The sequence below is a fragment of the Lycium ferocissimum genome, chromosome 4, assembly GCF_029784015.1.
Source record: "Lycium ferocissimum isolate CSIRO_LF1 chromosome 4, AGI_CSIRO_Lferr_CH_V1, whole genome shotgun sequence".
Classification (NCBI taxonomy): Eukaryota; Viridiplantae; Streptophyta; class Magnoliopsida; order Solanales; family Solanaceae; genus Lycium; species Lycium ferocissimum.
This window is the reverse complement of record NC_081345.1, coordinates 25,130,540-25,141,225: the sequence shown is the minus strand read 5'-3', so window position 1 is coordinate 25,141,225 and position 10,686 is coordinate 25,130,540. Positions and strand designations below refer to the sequence as shown.

Sequence of the window (10,686 nt, the reverse complement as noted above, 5' to 3'; positions counted from 1 at the left end):
GGGTAGACTTATTTTTTTTATAGCCACGTGACATTTTCTTCATTAAAAGATAAGTTAAACGATTTTTCAAAAAAAATCTGGAGCGAAAAGGGTATATTTGCACCATTTCTATAATGGTAGGGGTATATTTGCACCATTTGTGTAACAGCAGGGGTATATATGCATCATTCTTTTAATGAGTGGTATTTCCGATCTAAATCGCAAAGTTTGAGGGGTATATTTGCACCTTTGCCCTATTATCAATTGAAGCATGAACTTTGATGCCTATGTTTTTGGTATCGGTGGTGGAGGTGTTGGTAGTTTTATGTGGTGATGGAAGAAGAAATAGAAGAGGAAGAGAAGGTATTGAAGAAGAGGGTAAAATAAGGTTATCCTTTTCAAGGTGAATTTCTGTTTAAAATAGGGGTATTTTTAATCATTTTTTATAGTAGGGATATTTTTGTTCGCAAAGTATACCAAAAGTATAAGTAATCTATTTCTAAAAGTAGAGGAACGAATCTGACCCTTAATTTCCCTTTTTAAATATATATACAAGTTGGCCAAGCTCAAAGCATGACCCAATAGTGGTACTGTTAAAAAAATTACTACAATTTGAAACTTAGCAGAAATAAAATAGTATAACATCTTATCAAAACTAATACTTTATCGTAACGAGTCACTGTTTAATGGCGATTTCGGTCCGATTATAATACAAATTGTTGTGATCGGTCTTTCAAACACGTGCTTTTGGCTCGAAGTTTGGAGTTTGCAATAAAAGAATTGCTCAAAAAAACAGGAAAAAAAGAAGAAGAAGAAGAAGAAGAAGAAGAAGAAGAATACTTTGAAAAAGAAGAGATACTAATATTTTTCGGTGTAGGATATATAGCTTCACAAAGGCGTCTTTTATAGACTAGTTGTTGGAGCTATTACAAGAAGGAGAACTAATGGGGGTTATAGAAATTAAAGAGTTGTTACAACAGTCAAAATGGTTGTTACAGAAGATTAAAGTCAGTTGTTACAAGGATCAATTTTGTTGGAGCTAGCTTTTACACAGAATTTCTTTTGAAATATTTCTGCACATATTCTTGTAAGCATGTATCTGAACACTTTTCTGGTAGGCTAAAAAATGTGTATTTTTTTTTCAAAACCAAATTTGGATTAGGCCTGAGGTATATCCCGTGTGTAGGGGCAGGCACATCGACCAATTTTGCCTTCAAGTCCTTTTCTCATGTGCGCGAGATCACTTCCTTTTACTAGCTCTTTTTAAGGTCAATAAAAGGCAATTCAATATAAGGGAAAAGAGAAAGTTCTTCCTAATCAACGAGCTAGAGACTTTTGTCTTTCACATAAGACAATAATAACCACTACAAGAAAGTATAGAAATGGCAACAATTCTTTGGCAATAAAAATAATATTGTTGGCAAAATTCAATATTTGGTAACAACTTAGTTTTATTGTTGGCATATATGATGAAACTTTTAAAAATGAACTTTTTTTTTGTTGCCATATATTGACTATTGTTGCAAAAAGTACTTTTGACAACAACAAAAAAGTTGTTGCACGTCGTTATAATAACAGCCGATCGGAAAATTTTATGCAACAACAAAAAATGTTGTTGCCAAAGGTACTTTTTGCAACAATAATCAATAGGATAATAAAAAAAATTGTTGCCAAATGTCTTCTTTGTTGCAGTGAACTAAGAGAAGAAAAAGGACCCATAAAAAATCTTTAACTTTGCATTACCAACATGTACAATATAGATCGAGGTGATCTGTGATATATGGCAAATTCGACAAGTTCAACTGCATCTGCTATTTTTTGTTTGAACTATCAATACATATACTTGCAAAATTTAAAATATACAAGTATAATAAGAACACACTTGTTCTGAACCCACTAATTGTAGATCATAAATTATATTTACTTATCCTGCTACAAGCCTATAACTATCCAAAATGATCATTTTGTAATGTCAAATTCACCTAAAAAGATTTTTACAATCAAATTCACCCGTTTACTGATTTGAAAAATGAAAAGTTTATTCAACATAGCTATGTCAAAATTAAATGCTTAGTTCTGTCTCTTGATAAAACTTCCGGAAGGAAAGAGCATATGGTTCTTTCGAGGTTTAATTAAGGTGTTAGATGAATAATTAAGCAAATAATGTATTTGTGTGTCATCAAGTTAATATTGGGATTAATTTTCTTTGGTCTATATCCGTGTGACCTATAGGTCACGGGTTTGAGACGTGAAAGCAGTCACTAATTGCTTGCATTAGGGGTAGTCTGTCTATATGACACCCTTTGAGAACAACCCTTCCTGAACCCTGCTAATGCAAGATGTTTTGTGCATCGGACTGCCCTTTCATTTTTTTTTTTTTTTACATGTGGTTAATTTCTACTTTCCATATATAAGAGAAATGTGGAAGAATATGTCTATCCCCAACCCTGTTGAGCTCACCTATAAATTTGGAGGATTTCCTCACTACGATATACATTAATTCACAACTCTTCTCATTTTTCTAAAGGCAAAAAAAATGGTCTTTCTCAAAAACAATTACACTTTTCTCTGCATGTTTTTGCTTTTGCCTACGCCCTACGCTATGCTACAGCAATGATTATGTTTCAAGAGCTGCCTATTACAGTGCCCAAGATGGCATGGGGACACCAAGTATGCCCTTCTTTCACCTACGAATCAAAAGAATATTCAAGTTCTAATTAAATTCGTCATTTGTGTATCGCGATCGCCTTAATTATGTTACTACGTTTATGGTGATAGTTGGCTTCAAGCAACTTAAAAATAACTTTTATCTTATGTATGTTAAATTAACCTTTTGTGGGTACATAGTGTTTTTACTTGACACCATGTCAAGACTTTATTTCTAAAAAACATCAAATTAATGTCACTTTGTTGACAAACATTGATTAATTTGATCACTTTCGCAATCGACTTAATGTCACATAAAAAGAGATGAAAAGGTAACTAAAATTTAAGAGGTCTGTAACATATCTGGTACTTGTTCATAGGAGCATCACCCACATCTAAATATAATCGTATAACACACACAAAAATAATCAACTAAACTTGCTCATGCACCGTCTAAATTAAACATTTAATTATTGCACATTTTAATCAGGGGGAGCGTGTGGCTATGGAGACTATGGCAAAGATGCCAATAATGAGGAAGTTTGCGCAGCCTCCGAGCGGCTTTACAAATATGAAGCTGGCTGTGGAGCTTGTTACCAGGTAATATATTCCTTTATTCTTCTTTTAATATGAGTTTAACTTCGATATGTTGACTGTGCGAAAAAAAAAATTATATATTTTCAGGTCACTTAAAAGATAGCTATAACTAACTATCCATACAGAAATTATATATTATAAACATGAGGAAATAAGATAGGTTATAACAGGTAAAAATCCACTGATAATTTAAAATATTTTATGTAGTTAGTTAGTAGCATTGATTAATTAACAAGGAAATTTACAGGTAAAGACGTAAAGTGCAAGCTAAGGACAAGAATTTGTGTAGTGAGGAGGGAACAAAGATAATGGTGACTGACCATGCATGGAGGAGGACATAGAACTGTTGGAATTAATGCATTCACAAGGATACTATCCTTGACTTTTATGTTTTCTAAGAGTCCTTTATTATTTCAAGAATATCATTTAGTCTTTCAATATTATATCTTAGTTTTTCAAGAAATCTTGTAGCAGTTTGTGGTACATACATCTAGTTATTTGTGCAAGACTTTTGAATTGGTTTTTTGAGTAGTATAAATAGAGATGTAATTGATAATTGTAATCATCTCAAGTGGACTTAAGTAGCCTAATACAACTTGAGCATTCTCTAAGAAAAATATTCTCTTCCTATTCTTTCCTACAAATTGGTATCAAAGCGAGTTTTCGTTCTTAATATGGGGTTAGGTGAAGAAAAAAAATTATGGCATCTAAAACAAATGAAGGCGTTGATTCTTCAGTTGTTCTTACTCCATTTTTTGATGGAAATGACTTTGAATATTGGAAGATAAGAATGAGAACTTATCTGAAAGCTGAAGGTTTGTGGACTATTGTTGCAAATGGCTATGAAGAGCCGGAGAGACGATGGTGAACTTTCGATAGCAGAGATGAAAAATCTTGAGGGTAAGCGTCGTCAAGATGCAAAAGCTTTGAGCAAAATTCAAATGGGAGTCTCAAGAGCATTTTTTGCAAAAATTGCTACTTGTGAGACTGCAAAGCAAGCTTGGGAGTTGCAGTCTCTGGAAGCTGAGGTGTATGGTGACGAAAAGGTACGCACTATCAATCTTCAAACTCTTAGAAGAGAGTTTCAAAATTTGAAGATGATAGAATGCGAAAAAATAGATGAATATTGCACAAGAGTCATGAATATTGTTAATGAAATGAGAAGTCATGGTGATGAAATTTCTGACCAACAAGTTGTGGAAAAGATTCTAATTAGTGTCATGAAAAAGTATGAGTATATTGTTTGCTATCACTGAGGAGACGAAAGATCTTTCTAAGCTTTCCATCAAAGAGCTCGTTGAATCGTTTCGTGCACACGAGAAGCAGAGATATTTTCGTCAGGATCAACCCAAAGAGACGGCTTTCCAGTCCAGAACCAATGAGAAGTCTCAAAATTTCTCAAAGAATCAACAAAAAAAGAAGTACAATCCAAAAAAAGAAGCAGGATCGTGATGGCTCTACTAAGAAGGTTGAAGAAAAAGATGAGAAAAGTACTAGTCTTTTTTGTAAAATTTGCAAAAAGACTAATCAAAAATGCAGAAAAATGTTGGCACAAAGGCAAGCCCCAATGTAACTTTTGTAAAAAGTTTGGCCATATTGAGAAGGATTTCAGGCACAAGCAACGGGAGCAAGCAAATTTCTATGAAGGAAAGGAGGAAGAAAAGGAAGAAAACCTTTTCTACGCTTCTCAATCTGATGCTTCAGCAAAAAGCAATAAATGGTATGTTGATAGCGGTTGTACCAATCATATGACTGGAGATGAAAAGGCTTTCCTCTCAATTAATCGCAGCATCACTTCTAAAGTGAGAATAGGGAATGGAGACTTAGTTGATGCAAAAGGTAAAGGTACCATTTCGAGCAACAGAAAAGGGAGTGGTAAATTAATTCATGATGTTCTTTATGTTCCTAACTTGGAAGAAAATTTGCTTAGTGTTGGTCAGCTCATGGAAAATGGTTATTCTCTTGTGTTTAGAGATAATTATTGTAGAATTTATGATAAAATTGAGCCAAATCAAGTCATTGTTGGTAAAGATGATAAAAAGAAACTTTCCTTTACAACTTCATTACAATGCATTAAAAAATGAAGTTGTAGATGATTCATGGCTTTGGCACAAAAGGTTTTGTCACTTGAATTTTCATGGTTTGAAGCTTCTCAAGCAAAAAGACATGGTGCAAGGCCTTCTGAGATACATGCGAAGTGGATCCATGTGAAAGTTGTATTATGGGAAAGAAACATAGAAAGTGTTTTCCAAAAGGGAAGTCTTGGAGAGCAAGTGTACTTTTGGAACTAATCCATACAGACATTTGTGGACCAATGAAGACTCCATCTCTGGGAAGCCAAAGGTACTTTCTAATTTTTATTGATGATTTTTCAAGAATGACTTGGGTTTATTTCTTGAAAGAAAAGTCGAAACATTTGCTACGTTCAAGAGATTTAAAGCCTTTGTTGAGAAGCAAAAAAGGTCATGCAGATCAAAACCATTCGCGGTGACGAGAGGAGGTGAATACACAAGTCGAGAATTTGAAGAATATTGCAAAAATGAAGGCATTGAGAAGCAACTTACAGCGGGTACACTCCTCAACAAAATGGTGTATCGAAAGGAGAAACGAGAACCATTGTTGAAATGGCCCGGAAACGATGATGAATGAGAAAGAGGGCCGCAAAAATATTTTTGGGCGGAAAACGGTACATACGAGCAGTGTACATCCTCAATAGGTGCACGACAAAGGCATTGAAGGACAAGACACCGATTGAAGCTTGGAGTGGAATGAAACATACTCGTAAGTCATTTTAAAATTTTCGGTGTATTTGTTATGCTCATATACCTGCTGAAGAAAGAAAAAAATTGGATGAAAAGAGTCAAAAATGTATATTTCTTAGTTATAGTGATGTGACAAAAGGCTATAGGCTTTTCAATGTCAAAACTAACAAACTTGTTGTTAGTAGAGATGTCATTTTTTATGAAAAACAGCATGGAATTGGAAAAATAAAAAGGTGGAGCATACTTCTATCATTTCTTTAGATGTGCCAAGTCAAGAAGAGGATGAGGATGAGGAAGATGTCCCTCAAGGTGGAGAAGTCTCAGATCCAGAAGATGAAGAACCACCTCCAAGAGGAACAAGAATGTTGAGTGACATCTATCAAAGATGCAACTTTGCCTATATTGAGCCAGAAAATTATGAGGAGGCAATAAAGCATGATGTTTGGAAGAAATCCATGGTAGAAGAAATTTGGATGATTGAGAAAAATACTACTTGGGAGCTTGTGGATGTACCCAAAGAAAGAGAAGTTGTAAGTCTAAAATGGATTTATAAAATCAAACTCAATAAAGAAGGAGAAATTCAAAAGCACAAAGCAAGGTTGATTGCTAGAGGTTTCACACCAAAGTATTGATTTCTATGAAATTTTCTCTCCAGTTGCACGTCTTGAGTCAATTAGAACCTTGATTGCTATTGCTGCACAAAAGAAATGGAAGATTTTTCAACTTGATGTTAAGTCTGCATTTCTAAATGGAAAACTTGATGAAGAAATTTATGTTGAGCAACCTCAAGGATTTTTTGTTCAAGGGGGAGAAGAGAAGGTGTACAGGCTAAAAAAAGGCTCTTTATGGGCTGAAGCAAGCGCCAAGAGCCTGGTACAATGAAATTGATACATACTTTCTGAAAAATAATTTTCAAAGAAGTAAAAGCGAAGCCACTTTGTATGTGAAGCAAGAACATGGCAGCATTGTCATTGTTTGCCTCTATGTGGATGATCTGATTTTTACAGGAAATGATCTGAAGATGATGCAGAAATTCAAGCAAGATATGATTTAAACCTATGAAATGAGTGATCTTGGGTTGCTACATTATTTCTTGGGCATTGAAGTTTCTCAAGTGAAAGAAGGAATTTTTATTTCTCAAAAGAAGTATATTGAAAGTATTCTTCAAAAAATTTAAAATGATGGATTGCAGGTCTGTGGCCATACTATTAGCAGCAAATGAGAAGTTCAGAAAAGATGATGGAGCAAAGAAAGCTATAGCTCACTTTACGGGAGCTTGATTGGAAGCTTTGATATATCTTACTTCAACAAGACCTGACATTATGTTTGCTGCTAGTTTATTATCCAGATTCATGCAAGATCCAAGCCAAGTGCATTTTGGAGCTGCAAAGCCTGTTCTACGCTACTTGCAAGGAACAATGGATTATGGGATAATGTACAAATTTGATGGAGATTTGGACTTAATTGGCTATTCGATAGTGGTAGCAAGGAAGTATAGATGACATGAAGAGTATTCTGGTTATGCTTTCTTATTTGGTTCAAGCATTTGTTCTTGGTTGTCAAAAAAGCAAAGTGTTGTTGCTCAATCCACTGCCGAAGCAGAATATGTCTCAGCAGCTAAGGCTACTTCTCAAGCTATTTGGCTTAGGAGAATTCTTGAAGATATTGGTGAAAAACAAAAAGAGGACCGTTTTGTATTGCGATAACAAATACACGCGATTGCCATTTCAAGAATCCGGTCAACCATGAAAGATCGAAGCATATTTCCAACAAGTACCATTTTATCCGAGAAGCACAAGAGAAAGGTGAAATTAAGTTGCATTATTGCCAGACAGGAGAACAACTTGCTGACATCTTCACCAAAGCACTTCCTAGAGAAAAGTTTTGCTATCTTCGAGAACGCATTGGAGTTGTCAAGCAAATGCATTAAGGGGGAGTGTTGGAATTTATGCATTCACAAGGATACTATCCTTGACTTTTATGTTTTCTAGGAGTCCTTTGTTATTTCAAGAATATCATTTAATCTTTCAATATTATCTCTTAGTTTTTCAAGAAATATTTTAGCAGTTTGTGATACATGTATCTAGTGAATTGTGATACATGTATCTAGTTATTTGTGCAAGACTTTTGAATTGGTTTTTTGAGTAGTATAAATAGAGATGTAATTGATGATTGTAATCATCTCAAGTGGCCTTAAGTAGCCTAATACAACTTGAGCATTCTCTAAGAAAAATATTCTCTTCCTATTCTTTCCTACAAGAACAGACTTCATTCTCAGCAAAGCAGCCTATGCTAATCTTGCTAAGCAACCTAATATGGCTAAGCAATTGTTTGCTAAAGGAGTGGTTGAAATAGAATATAGTAGAGTTTCTTGCAAAATTGGAGGAAATCTCATGCTTAAAATCAATAAATATAGCAAGTACCGTCACTACCTCGCTATAGTAGTTATGAACCAAGGTGGTGTCACTGACATTCTTGATGTCGAAGTTTACGAGGTTTGTCTCATTTTACCATAGTAAGAACATCATTTTTGGGCTTCATTCATTGTTGCGGAGCCAGAAATTTCAGTTTATTGTCTGCTATATATATTCCGTTTCAATTTACGTGACACTTATTCTTTTTCGGTCAGTTTAAAAAAGAATGACATATTTCTGTATTTATTAGTAATAATTTAACTTTAAATATCTCAGTTTACTCTTAATTTGATGATTTATAGCTGCACAAATATCTATGACTTTTTTTAGACCACAAGTTTTAGAAGTTTTCCTTTCTTTCTTAAACTATGTCCTAGTTTAACAAGCTTATAAGCAGGAGTGGAGCTAGAGTACATGTTAGGGGTTCAGCCGAACTCGGTGATTTTGATCCAAAGCCTATATTTATCTTAGGAAATTGAACATGCATGTATACATTATTAACTTAGAACTCAATAGCATAAAACGAATAGAAATCTCAAACTCATAATCTTCAAATATATCTTTTCCACACAAAATAAAGAGCAATTATTATACATGTTGATGCAGGAGGAAACAAAACAATGGTTATCAATGAGGAGGGCTTATGGAGCTGTGTTCGACCTGACAAGCCCACCAAGTGGTGATCTTAACGTGAGATTCCTCACAAGTGATGGTAATGAAATCAAATGGGTGCAGTCTAACAAGGCTGTAATCCCTGCTGAATGGAAAGCTGGGATTACTATTGAGACAGACATTCAGCTCTCTTAGACCAAAAAATATATAGAAGTATGATACAACATATATCTGTATCTAATGACTTATTAGTGCTACTTGGTGATGTCTCGGCAATCAGTTTACCGAATAAATTTTAGATTAGTCGCATATTAGGAATCACCCACCGTGTGCACAAGATGCTTAAATCGTTCTTCGTTCTCTAATATATAGCATAATGTTGTTTGGTTTAACGATCTTATTGAGTTATCATGGCTTATGTTCTTGTAATTTGTTCTCTAATAGAAGTAAAACATAATTAGTAATATGCAAAATGTGAGTAATCAAATGTGCTTTTGTCACCTGTAGCCCAAGGATTTGAAACATCACATCTCTGTTCTTTCCACTACTGAAGTAGTTGTTATATTTACAAAAGAAACAACAGATTTTAAATACGTACAGTTATTAGATAGCTACATCCTGTTGGGACATATAATATTAACCATGTGTTATAATATTTATTATAGAACAATTATTTATTCAATTTTTAATAAAGAGTTAAATAGATCATGTACTAGTATGTGCAGTGGCGGAGCTAAGTAGTCTCCAGGGGGTTCATCCGAACCCCCTCGGCCAAAAAATTACACTATATTTACAAGGTTAAAATTATTTTTTTATGTATATAAAGTAGATGTTGAACCCCCTTGACTTCTTCGTGTATTTCTAGGCGAAAATCCTGACTCCGCCACTGAGTATGTGTGTCCTTTACTTATATAGTAGATGATTTAGTGTATAGAGTTTAGCTTATACACGGAAGATTAAATCATCAATTCTTATAAGTATAAAGTTTATGTCCACAATCTAAGATGGAAATTGGACAAAACCATATGTATGATTGTAGCACAAGATTAAATATAATGATCTTCATTATGGGAGCGGTATAGTTCCGTCTTCTTGTACTAGTACATTTTGTATGTATTGAACGGATCAAGTAGAGATAAGTTTTTTTGTACTGAATATATAAAACAAATTCTCTAGTTCATTAAATGTACTTATACTCTTAATCTTGATATAATTATTACGATCAATGTGATTTGTTCATTATTTTGATTTATTAAAAGGTACGACTCAATTGCGGGTCTATGTATTCTTGATAAATTGGATAATGGCATAATACATTTGTGAAATAATAACTAGTTGATAGAATCCATGTCTCGACTTTGAGCTTAATGATATGCCTTTATGAATGCTTATAAGTCTCATGTGAAAACCCTAGGTTGATTTTGTATCCGTCACATGATATAAGTTAAGCAGAAATATAAAGGATTTGATTAGTAAATTGATTAAATTGTCAGTAATTTAATTTAATTGATTGATATCTGTAATCTTAACATGGGGAGTTAAATAAGATTTAATGAAAGATTTCAAAATTAAACTGAGGAGTGCAATTACAAATTTTTAGTGGAATAAATTGTAATTTATTGTGGTAGGATTAATTCATTCATATTCGAATTAATACCACAATTGGAAGCCTCGTT

General features: G+C 33.9%; 1 protein-coding gene across 1 annotated transcript; it reads left to right on the top strand.

Annotated features, from left to right (window-relative positions):
- Nucleotides 1-8,248: 8,248 nt before the first annotated feature.
- Nucleotides 8,249-9,454, top strand: LOC132054492 (expansin-like B1). The gene is made up of 2 exons (XM_059446490.1): nt 8,249-8,479; nt 9,005-9,454. The coding sequence occupies exons 1-2, from the start codon at nt 8,300-8,302 to the stop codon at nt 9,203-9,205; spliced, it is 381 nt and encodes a 126-aa protein (XP_059302473.1). The 5' UTR covers nt 8,249-8,299; the 3' UTR covers nt 9,206-9,454.
- The last annotated feature ends 1,232 nt before the right edge of the window (nt 9,455-10,686 follow it).

Bases quoted from the DNA above. Each gene is read 5' to 3' on its own strand.
- LOC132054492 (XM_059446490.1), top strand. From the start codon at position 8,300: ATGGCTAAGCAATTGTTTGCTAAAGGAGTGGTTGAAATAGAATATAGT. The intron at 8,480-9,004 runs GTTTGTCTCATT...ATGTTGATGCAG, and splicing joins TTGATGTCGAAGTTTACGAG to GAGGAAACAAAACAATGGTT.